At 44.6% G+C, this 19,603-nt stretch overlaps 1 protein-coding gene across 3 annotated transcripts in view; it reads left to right on the forward strand.

Annotated features, from left to right (window-relative positions):
• The window catches only part of SENP5 (SUMO specific peptidase 5), a 52,405-nt gene extending 44,933 nt beyond the window's left edge, over window positions 1-7,472 (forward strand). For all 3 annotated transcript variants that reach the window (XM_077487423.1, XM_077487422.1, XM_077487421.1), the window contains one exon: window positions 7,181-7,472. In XM_077487423.1, the coding sequence (XP_077343549.1) occupies window positions 7,181-7,291 (111 nt within the window). In that variant the 3' untranslated portion in view covers window positions 7,292-7,472. The remainder of the gene's footprint in view (window positions 1-7,180) is intronic.
• Window positions 7,473-19,603: the final 12,131 nt, after the last annotated feature.

Raw genomic sequence — 19,603 nt, forward strand, 5'->3', positions numbered from 1 at the left:
TAAACCGGGATATTATTCTTCCTTCTTTTTTCCCAGAGCCTCAATCTAGGAAAGAGAAGGCACTACATTCCCTTGATGTAGTAAGAGCAATCAGAGTCTATTTAAAGGCGACCGCTCAGGTTTGCAAAACAGATATTTTGTTTATACTGCCAGAAGATCCAAAAAGGGGACAGGCAGCATCAAAATCTACTATTTCCAAATGGATTTGTCAAGTGATTGTTCAAGCTTACGGCTTAAAGAAGAAAATGCTTCCTTTTCATGTTAAAGCACACTCAACCAGGGCGGCGCATCATCAGGCCTCTATGGCTCAGATCTGTAAGGCCGCAACTTGGTCTTCAGTTCATACGTTTATCAGATTTGATCAAATCGATGTTAACGGTCATGAGGATATTGTCTTTGGGCACAGTGTACTGCAGGCTGCCGTATGAGTCCTCTGGCCTCCTTTTTGCCCTACTTTTTTGTGGTCTCCCTCCCTTCAGTTGCCATTGCTATGGGACATCCCACATAGTAACCCATATAGCTCTGTGTCCCCTGAAGTATGAAAATAAAACAGGATTTTTAAAACGGCTTACCTGTAAAAATCCTTTTCTTTGATGTACATCAGGGGACACAGAGGTCCCTCTCTTCTTGGTATACATTTGTATTGCTTGGCTACAAAACTAAGGACTCCCAGTAGTGGGAGGAGTTATATAGGGAGTACACTTATTGCCTTAGGGTGTGCCAGTGTCCATCACCCATCGGTGGCCCTATAACCCACATAGTAACTACTATGGCTCTGTGTCCCCTGATGTACATCAAAGAAAAGGGTTATACAGGTAAGCTGTTTTAAAAATGCTATTCTTTTTTTTTTTCTTCTTGCTGCTTAAATGTTAGATGTAAACCTTTATGGTGTATAAAATGTGAAAAATATGCAAAGACCAATAATGGGGTTATTGTGTCAAATGCAACTTCAAATTCAGATTCTTATCCTCCAAAAAAGGGATTTACATGACCATGATCTAATGACAATGGAGCAGCAAGGGGCTTTTAGGGAAGCCCTGGTTGGCAAAGATGCCCCTCTGTTTATGGTTAGCTTTAAAGGATAAGTTCACCTTTTTCTAAAATCAATTCTCTTTTCTCTAATATTCACCAACCGACTCGGCTCCTCTCGTAGCCATTGGGTTGTATATCTTACCTCTAGGAGAAATACTAGGCAAAGTTGTAATACAACACTCAGAACTTTCAGTTCCTCCCATGGGTGCGATCTCTTAGGTATCAACCCTCCTGCCTGCTAGCAGACCTCAGTTTTATTTTGCCTAGTGAAGGAGAAAGACCTAGGAACCCTGCGGGCCCATAGGTGTGTGTGTGTGTGTGTTGTTTTTTTTTTTTTTCAGAAGCTTCGCTTTTTGCGCAAGATGAGAGTGATCCTGTGATCTTCTATCAACAGCTGGCTGTGTGACAGGCTGGTTCACTTATCCTTGTAATCTCTCCAGTCCGGCCATCGAGCGTGTGCAGGTCGCAGCTACGGCTCGGCAGGCCACAACATACCTCTGCTCCAGAGGTGGTCGGTGAGCTTTTATGCTCCGGGGCGTAAATATGACTGAGCTACTGATGTCTGCATCACAGTATGCCGAGGCCAGTAGCCTTGCCTGTACTGATCAGGAGTAGGTCTACAGTGGAATGTCTCCCAGCTCTTCAGAACTGGTAAGTACAGCTCTCCCTGTACTGACGGGGTTGAGCAGCTGGGCATTCCCAGGGAAGTCGATTCAGGGGCCCCCCCACCTCCCTATCTTATCTCCCCTTTCCCTATCTTTCCTCCCTTCCCGCCTCTGGGGGGGAATGCTGCATGTGGCTGCTGAGCTGTGTGTGTGTGTGTGTGTGTGTGTGTGTGTGTGTGTCTATATAAGGGGCTCTCTGTGGGCTTGCTGCTTCATACCCTGAAGATTCAGGAGCCAGCCGGTCCCCCTGCTGAGGTACCGGTCCCTTTTGGGTTCCGCAAGCCAGCATGTTCACCTATGGTGTTCCCGTATCTGACTTATTAGACAAGTTCACTTACAGGGAATGGGGTCAGACGCATGGACCTTTTGGTCCCCAGACACAGGGCGGTGCATTACCCCTTTGAGGAAAGCCTTCTCACGAAGTGGTTGGTTCCTCCGGTCGTGGACCCTCCAGTATCTAGGTTAAATAAGTAACCAGGATCCCGGTAGTGGGAACTCCTGCATTTAAGGATCCCGCGGACAGGAAGGCCGAGGCAGTGGCTCGTTCCTTGTTTACAGTTTTGGGGTCCGCTTTGCGACCAGTACTGGCATCTGCACTTGTGTCGCAGACACTGAGTGCGCAAAACTTTTTTTTTTTTTTTTTTTTTTTTCATTTGTGACATGGCCCTGGATACCTCCCTCTGTATCTAGGGCTTCAGTGTCGGCTGTGGTGCTGAGGCGCCTGATTGGCTGAAATGCTGATCTGTTGACCAGGCATCTAAAAAAGCCCTGACGGATCTTCCCTTCCTTGGCAAACGGCTCTTTGGAGCCTCTTTGGATGGCATTAATAAGCATGCCACTGGTGGTAACAGTGTATTACTCCAACAGGCCAGGAAGGCTAAGGAGTCGCGCTGTAGGCAAGGGCCCTTTTTTTTTTTTTTCGTTCGCTAACGGCTTTTCCGTCCACCTGGAGCTTTGGTATAATGTCCCCAGCCTGACAGGACAACCATGGATGGACAAAAACGTCCCTGGAACTGCAATTCTAACAAGCCTGCGATTATAAGTACTACCGCATGAAGGTTTGTCCCCACCCATGTCCCGGGTGGGGGGTCGCCTTTGCAAGTTTGCAGCCAGGTGGTCCCCTCGGTTTTCGACCAATGGACCTGGGACCTGATTTCTTCAGGCTACAAGATAGAGTTGCTCTCTTGGTTGCCAAACAGATTCTTCCCTTCCAGCATACCCGTATCCCCGACTCGCCGGGAGGCCCTCTTGGGGGCAGTAAGGGATCTGCTGAGTCACAGGGTGGTTGTACCGGTTCTGGAATCGGAACGTTTCCAAGGATTCTTCTCATATGTTTGTAGTTTCCAAGAAGGAAGGGGTACGTCCAATCTTGGACCCAAAAGCCCTCTATCACTTTAAGATGTAGAGGTTCAGAATAGAATCAGTCGCCCAGTAGCTGCTGCTCTCCATTTCGCCCTTAGACATCCAGGATAAGTACCTGCACATACCCATATGCCTGTTGCAGCAGAAGATTCTGCGATTTGCAGTCGGGGAAGCCCACTACCAGTTTGTGGTTCTCCCTTTTTGGTCTGACATCAACCCCCCCAGTCTTTACCAAGGTTTTGGCTCTGGTTTTGACGTTGCTACGGCAACGTGGGATCGCGATCGTGGGATATCTAGACGATCTCCTCCTGAGAGCATCTTCCACCTTAGACTCTGCAAAAATTTGAGTGGCTGTTGAACCTAAAGAACTCAGTGATTGTACCGACTCAGCGTTTGGAGTACCTAGGCTTTCTGCTAGACTCCATGGAAGCAAGAGTTTTCTCCCTTCAGACAAGCTGCAGTCTCTCAGATCCACGGTAAGACTGCTGATGAACCACAGGTGGTTGTCGCTTCCTGGGGCTCATGGTGGCCTCCCTTGTACCGTTTGTCCAGTTCTACACCAGAGTCCTGCAGAAGGAGATCTTGTCTAAATGAGACAAATCTCAGTTGTCCCTGGATCGTTCAATTCAGGTGAGCCAATCAGAGTATCACTGATCTGGTGGCTGAGGTCCCCGGTGATTCAGGCCGGAAAGTCGTTCCTACCTCTAAAGTGGACAGTGATTACAGCGGACACGAGTCTTTTCGGCTGGGGTGGAATAATGGAGGTTCAGTCGGCTCAGGGCCTCTGGTCGACGAAAGAATCCGATCAGGGTCCAGTCAAACAACGCCACTGCAGTGGCGTATGTCAATCACCAAGGGGGGACAAGAAGCTCAGCCGCAGCACGGGAGGTCGCGCACATACTTCGGGGGGCAGAGCAACATGTACTGGTTTTGTCGGCCATTTACATTCCCCGGGCGGAGAACTGGCAGGCGGACTGAGTCGCCAGATGCTGGACCCAGGAGAATGGACGTTGCATCCGGAGGTATTCAGGTTACTGTGCATGAGTTGGGACAAACCAGACGTGGATCTTCTGGCCTCCCGTCTCAGAGGGTGCCAAGATTCATGTCCAGGACAAGAGATGCGTGGGCGGACGTGTTGGACGCGCTGGTGGCTCCGTGGGATCAGTACCAGCTGATCTATGCCTTTCTTCCACTGAAGCTGTTACCACGTCTGATTCGCAGAGTGGAAGCCGAGGGGATCCCAGTAATACTGGTGGCCCCAGATTGGCCTTAGCGTCCATGGTACGCAGACCTGGTGATTCTGGTGGCAGACGCTCCCTGGCGACTGCCATTGCGAGAGGACCTTCTGTCTCAGGGTCTGATTTTCCATCCTGCTTTACCATCACGGGCTTTAAAGCGGGATTCCGCTGCTTTTTTTTTTTTTCCTTCTTACCTGTGTCACTGGTGGGCGATTGCTACCGTCGGTTAGCATTCACGATCGGCGTGTTTTTGACCCCCGGCGTGACTATGCTTTTGCTTCGGATAACTTTTAAAAAAGTAGTCAGGCGTTTTCCATTTTAAGTGTGGGCGTCTGAAGCCCACAGGCATTTACTTCCTCTATTCTGTGACGCTTGGCTCCCAGCATGCTCCGGTGGTAATGGCAGATACAGCTGCCTGCCCACTTTAAAAATGGCAATTTCGGGTACGCCCTCGTCACGTGACTGGCGTCCTCCCGAAATCTCACGAGATTTTGCAATTTCATTGTCCCCCATGGATTCTTGGGAAATAGCTTAGAAATTTCCCAGGGACCATTGCGAGGATGATAACCATGCCTACTCCCACGGGAGGACAGCCCGGAAGTCAGCACAAACATCTGAAATATAAGGTAAGTACGGAAATATTTTTTTTTTCAGGGTTCATTTAGGTAAGTATGCTATCATGTGCTTTTAATAACAAGAAGTTAAATTTTTAGGTACAAAACTGCTTTAAACGGCATGGCTATTGAGAGCCAGGTGTTGAGGAACCGGGAGTCTGTCAGACTCTGTGATCCCAACTACCGTATTTGCCGGTGTATAAGGCGACCCGGCATATAAGACGACCCCCTAATCTTACAGGACAAAAATGCTTTTAAATCTGTACTTACCATATAAGACGACCCGGCTTTCGAGGCTTCATATTTCTTCCTTCTTCCTGCATTTGCTGGAGCCAATCACGGTGAGCGATGTATTCTATTAATGAATACAAAGCCTGCTTGGATTGGCAGAGGCTGTAACATCATCAGCCCGCGCCACTCTGACTCTCCAAGCCAATCGGAGCAGGCTACAGAGTAGCCTGCTCGGATTGGCAGAGGTCGTTACTCCAATCCGAGCAGGCTTTGTATTCATTTGAATACATCGCTCACCAGGATTGGCTCAGCGGTATATACTGTATGTAGCCGAAGCTACATACAGTATTACCGAACACCCAGCCAGCATCCGAGGAGCTGACCCGGCGTATAAGATGACCCCTGCTTTTTGGCCAATTTTTTTATGTGTAAAAGGTCGTCTTATACGCCGGAAAATACGGTATGTTGAGAGCACGGAAATCTTCTTCTAGGAAGATATATCATCGTACCTGGACGGCTTACATCTCCTTATGTGAGGAAAAAGGTTGGCATCTGCGCTCTTTTTCCATATCCATGATCCTGCTCTTCAGCAAGGAGTAGACCAGAAATTGGCGTTAAGCACTAGGGCAAGTTTCAGCTTTGACTGTCTTTTTCAGCGACCCCCTGATGTCTCACTTGTAGTGAGTACCTTTTGTTCAGGGGGTCTGTCATGTAGTCCCTCTGGTGCGTCCACCATTACCCCCATGGGATTTGAACTCCACAAGGGCAATCAGAATGTCGTGGTCTTTCCAACACCAAGCGTCTGTTGCTCAGGTGTGTAGGGCGGCGATCTGTCCACACGTATACCAAGTTCTACAAGGTAGACGTCGGTGCATCGGCTGATGCCTGTTTTTGGCCGCAAAGTTTTGCAGGCGGCTGTATAGTTGCAATTGAATATGCAATATTTTACCTTTTTTTTTTTCTCTCCTGGTTTTTCAATAAAAACACAGTACCTTTAAGTCAATGCACTTTTGCATTACATTACGCAGTTTTTTTGCGGTTGTGGGTAGTCACTCCTGTTGGGGGTACTCTGATTTTTGTGGTGGATTTCTCCACGCACTGTTCTTTTTTGTTGGGTAAAGTTTCACTTGTTCCCACTTGCCACGGTGGATGAAGTGTTTATGCTGTTTTCCCACCCCTCGTTTGGCATTGCTTGGGGATGTCCCAATGGCTAAGAGAGTAGCTGTGTCGGTCGGTGAATATAAGAGAAAATAGGATTTTTTGTACTCGACGTAAAATCCTTTTCTCTGTAATTCACCGACTGTCACAGCACCCATCCCTCCTTTTTTTTTTTTTTTTTTTTTTTTTTTTTTTTCTTTACATTATACTGCTTGTTGATGTACTGAGGTCTGCTAGCAGGCAGGAGGGTTGATACCTAAGGGACCGGCCCCATGGGCGGAACTGAAAGTTCTGAGTGTTGTATTACAACTTTGCCTAGTATTTCTCCTAGAGGTAAGGTATACAACACAATGGCTAAGAGAGGATCTGTGTCGGTCGGTGAACATAAGAGAAAAGGATTTTGTGGGGAGTACAAAAAAATCCTATTTTTGTAAGTTAAAAAAAATGATCAACAGATTGTGGGTGCTATGCAGGGCTCAGGCAGACTCTGCCTAAGCTGTGTACTTGTACCTCATTTGAGCATTTTGTTACACGCTGTCAGGAACTTTCAATGGACTACCAAAGTGCTGTTGGTAGTTGTAGTTCCTCATTCACAGTACACTGTGAATGAGTGACGTGGCTGTGTCCCTTTTTTTAAATTCTGGCAGCAGACACGGAGAAGATCCCTGGTCTGCTGTCACAGCTGGGGACCTGTGCATGCATAACATGTTACATGTCCCTCTCTGAATATAGGTGTAATATGTTATGAAGGGTGAACTTATCCTTTTTAAACTTGATGAAGCACACACATCAAATTTTGTTCTAATTGAGGGCCCATGTATGTTGGCTTTCCATTTTTAACTTTTTTTATTTTTATTTATTTTTTTACCCCCAATCATAGTATTGCAAGTGCCTCGCTCTTGAACAGCCTTTCCAGTTCTCCCAAGAAGACATGCCTCGCGTGCGGAAACGGATATACAAAGAACTTTGCGAATGCAGACTTATGGATTAAACATCAAAGCTGCTCTTTCTTGACCTTTTGGAAAAGTTCAAGCTCTACTTGAATTACTGAATACTTCCACAACTTTAAAACCATGATTTTAGAAGGGTGGATAACCCTCCATCGTTACCTCAGATGTTTAATTTTCTTGGGACATTAAAATGGTCAGCATCACATAGCTGACGCTGAAATATTTGTGGCTTCAGTTTGTTTTGTGTATTTAATATTTATTATGTAAGCATGGAAATATGCAGACGCATGCAGCAGTAAAACAGAACTGTAGATTCAATGCACCTTTTGACTTGTAGATAAGTTACAAAGAAAGTTTTAATTTTAATGAAATGTATAAAATTAGCAGGTACATTTTCCTGTAAGCTCAAAAATCTGTATTTACTTGTAAATGTTATTCCTGTGGAAAAAAAAATATCATGCATTACATATATTTTGACCAGACCTGTTTATATTTACATTTTGTTCCATCTTTTATAGGTATTTGCAACACTTGTGTGCAAACATGTATTTTAAGAGATTTTCTTCTGCCTTAGCCATAGTGTTCTTTTAGTTTATTTTTGTGTGACTAAATCTAATCCTTTTTTTTTTTTTTTTCCTCAATGAAAGTTAATACAGATTAAAACAGGATCTCCAGGAAGTTTTTTTTTTTTTTTTTTTCCTCCAAGCTGTTTTTTCTGATCAACATGTTTTATATTGTAATATATAAACATTTTGTTAGAATATATAAACGTTAATCTCCAAGTAGAGCTCAAGCCAAAAAATACTTTTTTAGTTTTGAATAGTGTAAAGAGTGAGTCAGGTGTTAATGCGCTTTGTCCAAGTTGATATTGTTCTGCATATTCTGTCCATCCTGGACACCACCATTAAAACATTTTTTTTTATTTATATAACTGTCAGGTTGTTGCCTGTGGCCATACTGAAGAGGTTTCCTCCAAGTTTTGTGTCGATGACCTAAGGAAAGGAAGTGATCTTTCCAACAGGGCAACTGAAAACTGTAAAAACCTGATAGTTCTAACCTCGCTTCCATTAAGAGTCTCTATTGCGATCTAGTCAACCCAGAATGCAGTAGCTGGAGTTAATGCCATAGAGGGTTAATCAAGAAAATAAATTGGACCCAGCCATAGCCCTACCATTCATAGTATGGGTAATGTCATTTTAACCAAAAATAGCTTGCTTTTTTTTTTTTTGTCTATGCTGGTTTCATTTACATTTTCCACATGCAGCCTTTTTCTTGTTTGCTTAGTTCTTAACCATGTTGTCGGATTGTCATAGTGGGATCCCATACATCTTGGTCTACTATGGGTTACGGTGTGTTTGGAGGCAAGGCTACATTGCACCATGCAGGGTTTAACCCTTTTACCAATTGTTGCTATTGTTTGCTCATCCAGGCATTTTAGATATGGCACTTCAAATGAATGCCTTTTATCTTAATTTTTGCTGTTCTTGACAACTCAGGTGATGAGGAAGGCAATGCTATGCAGCTTAGGGTTGAACATGTTCAAAATCAGGCCAAAACTTGCATTGTGAGGTAAGGAGATATTAAAAATGGCCAACTTGAAAGTTAACTGGACCTGAGTTAAGCCTTGTACATGTGATCGGATTTCCATCGGACAAATCTGTGGAATTTTGTGTGAAGGGCATTGGCCGTGAACTTGGATACAGATGACAGAACTTTCTCAGCCAACTATTTTTGGTTAAAATGACATTACCCATACTATGAATGGTAGGGCTATGGCTGGGTCCAATTTATTTTCTTGATTAACCCTCTATGGCATTTTTTCAGCTCTTTACCACCACCCTTTGGGCAACTTCTGCTACTGTTGTGCTATGGTTAGCATTGGTTTGGCACATGCGTGTTTATCATTTTGGATTTTATTCGGACTTGTGTATACAAGATCGGATAATCTGACAAGACACATTTGTTGGACAGTTTTAAAGCATGCTATAAAACCTCAGAAATTATTTTTAGGGGGGGGGGGGGGGGGGCGGCGCTCACCTTGCCACTTGTGACAATGCATTGAGTTATATGCAGGGTCTAGAGCTTTAGTCAATCACTGTGGAACCCAGTCCCTGAAAACGTTTTGGGCGTGTGCCCTTCATGGGGGGGGGGGGGGGGAGAGCCTGGTTTTGTATACAGTCCAGGGTTGTGCACCAGTAATACAGGGTTATTGGGATATTTGACCATTACAGTGTAAAACAGTTCTGTTTGGAATGTACTCGCTTCACAATGCAAACCTTTCAAACTTGGTGCTAAAATTCAACCGCTCAGTCTCAGGTTGATGACAAGGTATTGCATCACACCACTGGAAGCACACTTTTAATGCCACTTCCACCTAGAGCCCTTATAAAGCACTCAGTTGCTTTCTCCTGCCTTTTTCCCCCATGAGGATTCTTTGCAGGATGCTCTACACCTTGGTTATTGTGTACTCCTGGATGCGCTGACCCTATATCCCACTCTACTTTGTGAAAATCCCACAAGGTAATACCTGCACTTGTAGCTATAGCAGAGACCAGGCAAAAGGGAGCCAATTTAAAGCAGCAGGCAAACGCACGCACAGAACATAGTCACCATGTATCCTTTGTACCAGAGCAGGACCCGGTTTTAACATCATTCCCAGTATATGATTCTAGCTCGAATTCTGGAGCGCAACAAGCAACCTAGTTGACAAAAGCAGAGTTTTCTGCATATTTGCTAGCCTTGCACAGATTGTGGCCTTAACCACTTCAATACCAGGCACTTAGACACCTTCCTGCCCAAGCCAATTTTCGGCGCTGTCGCACTGTGAATGACAAGTGTAATGACAGTTCCCACAAATAGAGCTTTATTTTGATGGTATTTGATCACCTCCTGTGATTTATTTTTTAATTTTTGTGCAACAAATAAAAGACCAAAAAACATGTTTTTTTTTTTTTTGTTTGTTAAAAAAAAAATATCGTAAATAAGTACGTTTTTATCAATGATGGGCACTGATATGGCTGCACTGATGGGCAATGAAAGGTGGCACTGGTATGCAGCACTAATGGGCACTCATAGGCAGCACTGATGGGTACTTATGGGTGTCACTACTAGACACTGACAGGTGCCATTGCTGGGCATGACTGGTTTTATTTTGGTACATGATGGTGCCAGTATGTTTGATGTGACCTTGGACACGGCCCCATAACTCTCTAAAACCTCTGTGACAGCCGTGGTCCTTCGCCGGTTGCTTTGGCTTAATTGCTGGTCTGCGGACCAAACGTCTAAGAAGGCTCTGGCGAATTTGCCCTTCCAGGGTGGGCGGCTTTTTGGGGCCACTCTGGGTGACATAAAGGATATTACTGGGGGAAAGAGTACTTTTCTCCCACAGGCAAAAAAGGCGAAGGAGCCCGTCACAGGCAGGGCCCCTCTTTTTCCACTCACAAGCGGTTTTTTTCATCCACCTAGTTCTGCGGTCAAGAGTTCCCAGCCCAACAAGGCTCCCGCGGGGGGAATTGACGCATCCATGGCAGCATAAGCCAAACAAGCCTTCAGCATGAAGGTTTACCTCCGCCCGCCTTCAGTGGTTTGCAGACTGGTGGGCTTCCCTGATTTCTGACCAGTGGGTCTGCAAACTCATTTTGTCCGGCTACAAAATACTTTCTTTCCTGTTGTCCTATAAACAGGGTTTTTTTCCTCCGTCTCGTCGGCAGGCTTTGTTTGGGGTGGTGCAAGACCTGCTCCTGCGGGGGTGATAGTTCCTGTACCAGCGTCAGAAAAGTTTCAGGGTTTCTACTCCAATCTTTTCATAGTGCCAAAGAAGGAAGGAGTCTGTCCGATTCTGGATCTCCAGGCCCTCAATTGTTTTGTGAAGGTACGGAGGTTCTGGCGTTACTAACTATGATCTCCTGCGAGCGATGTCCGCGTCAGACCTGAGGGACAACGTGGTGATCGCCTTGCAAGAGTTCGGCTGGGTGTTGAACCTCCAGAAGTTTGTGTTGCTCCCAGCCCAGTGCCTGGAATGCTTTGGGGTTGATTATGGACTCTGCGAGGGCAAGGGTTTCTCTTCCGCCAATCAAGCTTCAGACCCTTCACTCCGCAGTGCGGTTGCTGCTGTCCCACAAGTGTCATTCTCTGCGTTTCTGCATGCAGGTTCTGGGCCTCATGGTATCCATCTTCAAGGCCATCTCTTATGTCCAGTTTCACACTTGGGTTTTGCAGATGAAGATCTTATCTAAATGGGACAAATCCCCGGCATCTCTGGATTGCCAGATGTGCATGGGCTGTCTGTCCAGGGCTTCGGTCAGGATCCAGTCGGACAATGCCACGGCGGTGGCTTACGTCAACTACCGGGGGGGGGGGGGCTCAGGAGCGGCGCTGGAGGTCTCTCTGCGGTGGGCAAAACTTTATGTGCCAGCTCTCACTGCCATCTACATTCCGGGCGTCAAACTGGCAGGTGTACTACCTCAGCCGTCAGTTGCTGGATCAGGGGGAGTAGTGTCTGCAGCCGGAAGTGTTTTGTCTCATTTGCCAGAGATGGGGCACGCTGGACGTTGATCTCCTAGCCTCCTTCTCAATCGGAAGGTGCAGAGATTCGTGGCCAGAACAAGGGATCCCTTGGCGGATGCGTTGGATGTGCTGGTAACGCCGTGGGGATATTATCAGCTCATTTGTGCCTTCCCTCCTCTCAAGCTCCTCCCTCGTCTTCTGGGGTGTGTGTTTACTACCCGTAAGGACCGCTCCTAGGCGGTGCGGTGCTTTGCTTTTCTTTCTTCCTTCTCTTGAAGGTGTTGATATAGCCCTAAGGTCAATAATGTCAATTTTGTGTGGATACAGCGTTGCACGACCGCACAATTGTCATTTAAAGCTACAGTGCCATATCACAAAAAATGGTCGGGTCATTGGGCAGCCAAAGCTTCCAGGGCTGAAGTGGCTAAACAAACATTTTACTTTACTTAACCACGTCAACTCCGGAAGATTTACCCCCCTTCATGGCCATTTTTTTGCGATACTGCACTGCATTACTTTAACTGACAATTACTTGGCCACGAGGCACTATACCCAAATAAATATTTGATCACCTCTGCGTTTTTTTATCTTCTGAAAAAATAAAATTATTTTGAATTTATTTTTTTCCTGCTATAAAACATATCCAGTAAAAAAAAAATCGAATTTCTTTATCAATTTATGCCAATATATATTTTGTTACATATTTTTGGTAAAAATACCAACAAGCATTTATTGGTTTGTGCAAAAGTTACAGTGTCTACAAAGAATGGGGTATATTTATGTCTTTTTTTTTTTTTTTTTTTTTAAACTAGTAATGGCCGTGCTTAGTGACTTAGAGGACTGCGATATTGCAGCGGACACCGACGCTTTTTTTTTTTGGGAACCAGTCACTAGTCTTGGGTGTAAGGTTTGGCCCAAGCATAAATTCAGGCCGAACATTGGCTGTTCGCCCATTTGACGAACACCCGAATTGTCAGGGCTTTTTGACCGTTTGGCCTGCCAAGCGTCGCACAGTGCAGTGGAAGCCCTGATTGGCTGAAGCAATGAAAGTTTTGCCCAGTCAGTACACAGAACACTGTCAAAGCCATGATTGGAGAAAGTAATTATGACTGTGCCCAATCATGGCTCTTTGATCATAGCCCCCACACATCTCTATAAAAGTATCCTTCCCAAAGCAGCCATTTGCAGTGTGATATTGGAGTGGAGATAGAACAGGGCTCTGTTTATTGCTACTAGCAAATTAGTATGCTATTGTGTAAGTGAAATGTGAATATTCATGTTTACTTTAGTGTCAGTTTAGTGCCAATATAATGATAGTGCAGTGTGAGCTTTGCAACCATTCATTTTTACTTTGGTGTCAATTTACTGTTTCAGGCAGGTTTGCTACAGTCTATTGATGTGCGTTAGTGCACGTTTACGGCAGTATATTGAATTGGGTTAGTTCACTTTTACTGCCGTCGTTATACGGGGACAGTATGGCATCCTGCGCAAATTAAGTATACTGCAGGTCGGGCGGACGCGATCTCCGCCGTGACCTGCGATTGCCTTGTACACAGGCAGAACGGGGAACTGACAGTTTAACCACTTGCTTACTGGGCACATAAACCCCCCTCCTGTCCAGACCAAATTTTCAACGCTGACACACTTTGAAGGACAATTGCGCGGTCATAGAACACTGTACCCAAATTAATTTTTCCCCACAAATAGACCGTTCTTTTGGTGGTATTTGATCACCTCTGCGGTTTTTAAATAAAATTGAAAAAGACTTTGCAAAATTTTATCACAAAATCTTGTTTTTTTTTCTCCTTCAGTGATGTATGCTGATGAGGCAGCAGTGATGGGCACCACTTGTGGGCATTGATAGGTGGCACAGGTGGGCACTGTAAGGGGGTACTGATTGGCACAGATAAGGTGCCTGTGTTCCCTAATCTTAGGCACAGTTGTTACCTTAAGTCGCTTCATCTTTTGGCCGCCAGAGACAATGTGAGTACTCGGCAGCCGCCGGGTACCCACAATTGGTCATGATAGAGCGAGAACCGGGATCTCTGTGTGTAAACACACAGATCCCAGTTCTTTCTTTTCAAATGTTTTTATTGAGATTTTTAGCAGAGTTAGTTACAACAAGGGTTACAAAACAAAAAAAAAATAATAATATATAGTAATAAAAGTAACATAACACAGTATAATGTAGGGACAGGGTTTTCTCAGATTCAAATTTTGTAGGTTCACAACATACCTGTCCCTTTGAATGCTATGAGTTGTGTATAGGATACTGTGAAGAAAAAAATAAAAGTAAAAGCACAAACAAAAATATAACCAAACATTAAACTTAACTTGCAGTGGTAAACATTTCAATGTATACTGCAACATTAGAATGGGGAATTAGTTCAAAGGTCAGCTGTTCCAAAGATTTAGTATCGCACGGCGGGCAAGCTGATAGATCGGTTTCCTATAGATAGGATTGTATTTTGACCGGATCTAGTCAATGAAAGCTAATGCCATTGTGGCGTAAGTTTCTCCAGATTCTTCTTAGCTCCGATAGGTGGAGTTGGTTCGGGGATAATACCCCATGCGTGAAGTAACTTAATGCCTTGTTCCACAGAAGTGATTGTATGGTAGGTGTCGTTCTTCTGTATCAGTAGTTTAGATGGTTGTTTCCAACGGTATTCAATTTTATGATTACGCAGAGCTTTTGTAATCGTGGAAAGTTGTCTTCTCATATCTAGAGTATGTTTAGACAAGTCAGCATAAATCTGGATTGTATTATATGGTTGTGGAAGTGGTCCTAGATGTCGCACTTTATATAGGATTTGTTCTTTAACATGGTAGAAGTGTACTCTAAGTAGTACATCACGTGGTATCTGTGGAGGGAGAAATGACGGTTTCGGAATCCAATGGATACGATCAATTGTGAGCTCTAAGGCTGCTATAGCTGGCAGCAAGTTGGAGAATAAGTCAGTGGCATATTTTTTAAGATCAGACTGCTGTATATTTTCAGGGATACCCCTGATTTTGAGATTGTTCTTCCTTGAGCGGTCTTCTAAATCTGCGATTTTAAATTTAAGCCACTCTTTTTCAGCTTTATTTTCTTCATGAGCATCTATTAAATCATTAATAGTATTGGTCATGTCTCCCATAGAGTTCTCAATAGTGTGTACTCTTTCACCTAAGGAGTTCACTGCTTTGGAGAATTGATTTGTGAGTTGTAAAATATCCGTATGAAGCGAAGTATGTAAAGTTAATAGCATTTCTTTTAATTGGGTGTCCAGAATAGGCTGGTTATTAGTGGGGAATGCGGCTATAGGTGAAGCTATAGGAGTTATGACTGTGTTATCTTGACTAATATGAGGTATTTTATAGCTTACCTCCTGGCCTGTGAAATCCAGTTTGATACGAGTTTTAGCCGGGCTGCGACATGTAGGACTGAGGTAATCTTCCTCATGAGGAGATTCCAGATATGTTTTCTGAGGTGATTCCTCTAGAGCAGCATCAGGCCTGTCAGTGTATTGCGCTCTCCCTGAGGAGGCTGTTGCTGGTACAGCAGCTGTGAGAGGATCTGTGCCATCTTTTTTTTCTCCCTCCCGCTGACTGAGAGGAGAATGTCGTTAGTTTTTTCATTTTCCGTTCGTCTTTCCGCTTTTTTGACATCACCTTCGGATTCAGGAACTCTTCCGTTGTCTGTTCATATCTTTTTTACCGATATTCGCTGTGAATTGTCGCTAATATGCCCGTTCGTGTCACAGAGCTCTCTCACAGAGCTTCCATTCAGCTCATGCGCTGGCCACACCCCCCCCCCCCCCCCAGATCCCAGTTCTTTCAGGAGAGAGGAGACTGATTGTGTGTTCATACAATGTATGAACACCAATCTCTCTCTTCCTCTAGTTAGTCCCATTCCCCCTACAGTTAGAACACAGTGAGGGAACACAGTTAATGCCTTCATAGGCCCCTAGTGTCAACCCCCTTCCCTGCCAGTGACATTTATACAGTAATCAGTGCATTTTTTATAGCACTAATCATTGTGTAATTGTCAGTGGTCCCAAAAGTGTCCACAGCAATATCACAGTCCCAATAAAAATCGCAGCTCGTCACCGTTAAATTAAAAAAAAAAAAAAAAAAAAAAAGCCATAAATCAATCCCCTATTTTGTAGACGCTAAACCAATCGCTTATTGAGATTTTTTTTTTTACCAAAAATATGTAGAAGAATACATATTCGGCCTAAACTTTAAAAAAAAAAAAAAAAAAATGTTCCCTCTAAAAATGTGGGATATTTATTATAGCAAAAAGTGAAAGATAGTGTTTTTTCAAAATTGTTGCTCTTTTGTTTATAGGGCAAAAAATTAAAACCGCAGAAGTGATCAAATACCACCAAAATAAAGCTATTTGTGGGGGGAAAAAAAATTTAATTGTCAGCTAAAGCGACGCAGTGCCATATCGCAAAAAATGGCTTGGTCATTGAGCAGCCAAATCTTCCACGGCTGAAGTGGTTAATACAAGGGGAGCCTTTCAACCTTTGTGAATGTGCCTTATGGGAGGCTGCTGCTTTTGCAGAGTTTAATAGACTCGACTGATACATCCACCATATATCCTGCGGCTTTCTTAAATGAAGGGAGCAAGTCTAGAACTTCTTTCCACGAGGTTCTCCCCCTCTATATGGGCCCGAACTTGGTCTAACTAGACCTCCAGGTTGCACACCACTACCATGGTAGCCATTGCTAGCTTAACGTTGGTCCACTTCCCATGACCGCTTAAGCAACACCTCAATTTTTTTTTTTTTATCTATGGGTCTTTAGACCCCCATGTCTTCGAACGTGAGGTCTGTTGAGTTTGAGACTTGCGAGAGAGGCCTGTCTAGTTTAGGAACCTTATTCCATGAGCAAGATGGATCCTCACTAAAAAGGAAACCTGCTCAGAAAATATATTTTCTCCTCAGGAGACTACAAGGCAAATCCTGTCCTTATCTTCCTTCAATGTCTGGTACATTTGATCATACCGAGAAACATGTTCCTCCTTGATCTGCAGCATTTCGTAATTCACGCCTAACAAGGCATCTAATTCCTTGAGTGAGAGCTTGTATCTCTGCAATTTTGATCCCTTATCCAGAGCCTCCTTGGCTGAAGCAACCTCACTCAACTCCTCCAAGGAATCTGGATCCTCTTCTCCCGTTTTGTCACCCTCCTCTGGAGCAGAAACAGGGGGTGCTTCTGCTGGCTGGTGCCGGGCGTTAAAATCTGAAAGCATAGATTTAATTGCAGACATTTCTTTTTTTTACGTCTGAAAGCAAATCCTTGAAGACCCCGGATTTTTTGCATACTAGTTTGTCAATACATGACCTGCAAAGCAGCTTGTTTCAGTTCTCTTTAAACTTTACAGGACAGGAATCTCTTCCTCCCCCCTGACTTTCCTGGGGCTTTGGTATAAACCTGTAAAAAAAAAAAAAAAAATAATAAAAACAAACAAGGATAAGGCAAACCCCAAAAACCCCCAGTCAGTGGTCCCTTTACCATAAAGGGTACACCATCACAAAATCACCCCTGTGCTCTACCCCAGCCTGAACCTCTGGACTTCACAGCTCCATCACCTGGGTCAAAACCATTAACAAAAAGGGAGGGAGCCGGAGCATACCCACTCCCAGGGGAACTCCTTCTCCCCCCCCCCCCCCCCCCCCGCCTGATAGGATCAAACCCCTGTTGTCTTCCTGCCTGGGCCAGCACCACTGCCACATGGTTCAGCTGCCGGTTCTGGGATCACATGCTGCTCCTCTTCCTACAGCATATTGACTCCCACCAGTCTTTCCCCATTGTGGCCGGCGTTTGAAATACCTGCCGATGGCTCCAGCGTCCATGCTCCCTGCAGAACCCGGAATGGTGTGCCGGAAGCCCCCACCCATCCTCCTGCTCTCCACAGGCTGGATTTTTTTTTTGCCAGTGCCCACCTACCACCATCACCCGTCCCAGCACCTGTGTGCTTCCAGTTCGATAGAGGCAATCACTACCCCCTGCCGAAAGCCCTTCAGCAAACGTACAAGCCCACCACCCTGGGCTGTAGGAAAAGGTACCGGAATGCAGCCTCTCATTGCTGCTCCACCAGGGGGCCCAGGGCCTTGTGAAGCAAAAACGAAGTTCTGGACAGCCGCACTCCAGAATATAGCCTTTATTTATAAAAAGTCCACACAAGTCACAGCAAAAAAATAAATAAAATAATAAATAAAAAAAAAATAAAAAAAAGGGACAAACAAGCTGACACGTTTTACACATAGCTTTGACTAAGCACCGTTAAGTGTGAAACGCATCAGATCGTTTGTCTCTTTTTTTTGCTGTGGCTTGTATCTGTTGGACTTTTTACAAATAAAGGCTATATTTCGGAGTGCGGCTGTCCAGAACTTTTTTTGCCTCATGTTGCTATATGCTTAGCCAGCACTGGTGTTCCAGTTCCGAGGAGAGTTCTAGACCCACATTTCTACCTGGAGCGGTGATCCCCCTTCCCTTGGCCCAGGGCCTTGTCGACCTCTCCTGCAACCACAGGTAACTGCCCCCCCCCCCCCCCCTCCAAACAGTATCCCTCGCTCCGAGGAGAGGAGTTAAGTGACTACACAACCGCCTTCTCTGGGGGAGGGAGCATAAAATACTGAAGAGTGGGGATGCCGGGCCTCCCTTTAAAGGGTTTCCTGGAATTTGTGCGTTTCCTGCCTCTGGAGGTAGAGCCTGTCTCTCCTGTGCTGTCCTGGACAGACAACTGGAGAAAGTACGTTTTTTTTTTCTACACTCGGACAGACAATTCTCTCAAAGGGCCCACTTCTTGCAAGTTTACCACCCATTGGAGCCTTACAGATATCCTGTGCTAGTAACTAAACTAGGAGGCAGTAACCCGCAGTGAAAGCTTACTACATTATGATCAATTTTGTCTGAACTACTCGTTAATTTTTTTTATTTCATCATGGCCCTTATATGCAAACATGCTGGGTTCTATCACTAAAGCTCAGCACTGTCAATAAGCTTGTTGGCAGTCTGCATATAACTGACTAATTAGTCATTGGTTAGGTAAGATTTTAAATAAAGCAGTATTTCACTAGTAGCAGAGCTTTCAGGTGCCGATGTCATCACATGCGCTGCATGTCATACAGTTTGAGTATATGGAAGTGTTCTACATGTGTCATGCTTGTACTAACCTCTTTGCTTAGAAGGTCCAACTTTCTGGTAAACCTTTGATCCAAACATGGTGGTATTTCTTCATCATTCACAGAAGTCTCACACATGTTGCAGAATTTTTGGTGAAGCAGAATGATGAAGTTTGACATTTGCCACTTTTTTTTTTTTTAACCACTTTCCTCCAGTTCTGGGAGAGTGTCCACGGACATCCTCCCAGAACCCCACTTTCCACACACAGACTGTGGCACTCTGAAAGCTGTATCCATTGGACACAGCCAATCACAGATCGTGGTAAAAAGTCAATCACAGCGGGGCTTTACCATGTGATCAGCTTTGTCCAATCACATGAAAACAGACTTGCAAGTTATCGGGAGTCCTTTCTTCACATATTGTGTCAGTGTAAAATGTACCTACAGCCTTACTGGTTATCGGCACTCCTTTCCTCACACAGATTATCAGTGTCCTGATTATCAATGAAGCCTCATTAGCGAATTTTAAACATTTCTTATACTGTATTGTTATTTTAGAACTGAAGCTGGGGGGGGATCCCCAAATTTTCGGTCTTTTTTTCCCATTTTTTAGCAAAAAAGAATAAGGAACGCTCTGCCCTCTTTTTTTTGCATTTAGCATGGATTTGTGATGTAATCTGTACGTGGATATAACCAGGTCTGGCGTAAACTCTTGTACAGGTATACGCTTGT

The sequence above is a fragment of the Lithobates pipiens genome, unplaced genomic scaffold, assembly GCF_037356315.1.
Source record: "Lithobates pipiens isolate NorthernLeopardFrog02 unplaced genomic scaffold, aLitPip1_a1.2 Scaffold_18, whole genome shotgun sequence".
In the NCBI taxonomy this organism is placed as follows: Eukaryota; Metazoa; Chordata; class Amphibia; order Anura; family Ranidae; genus Lithobates; species Lithobates pipiens.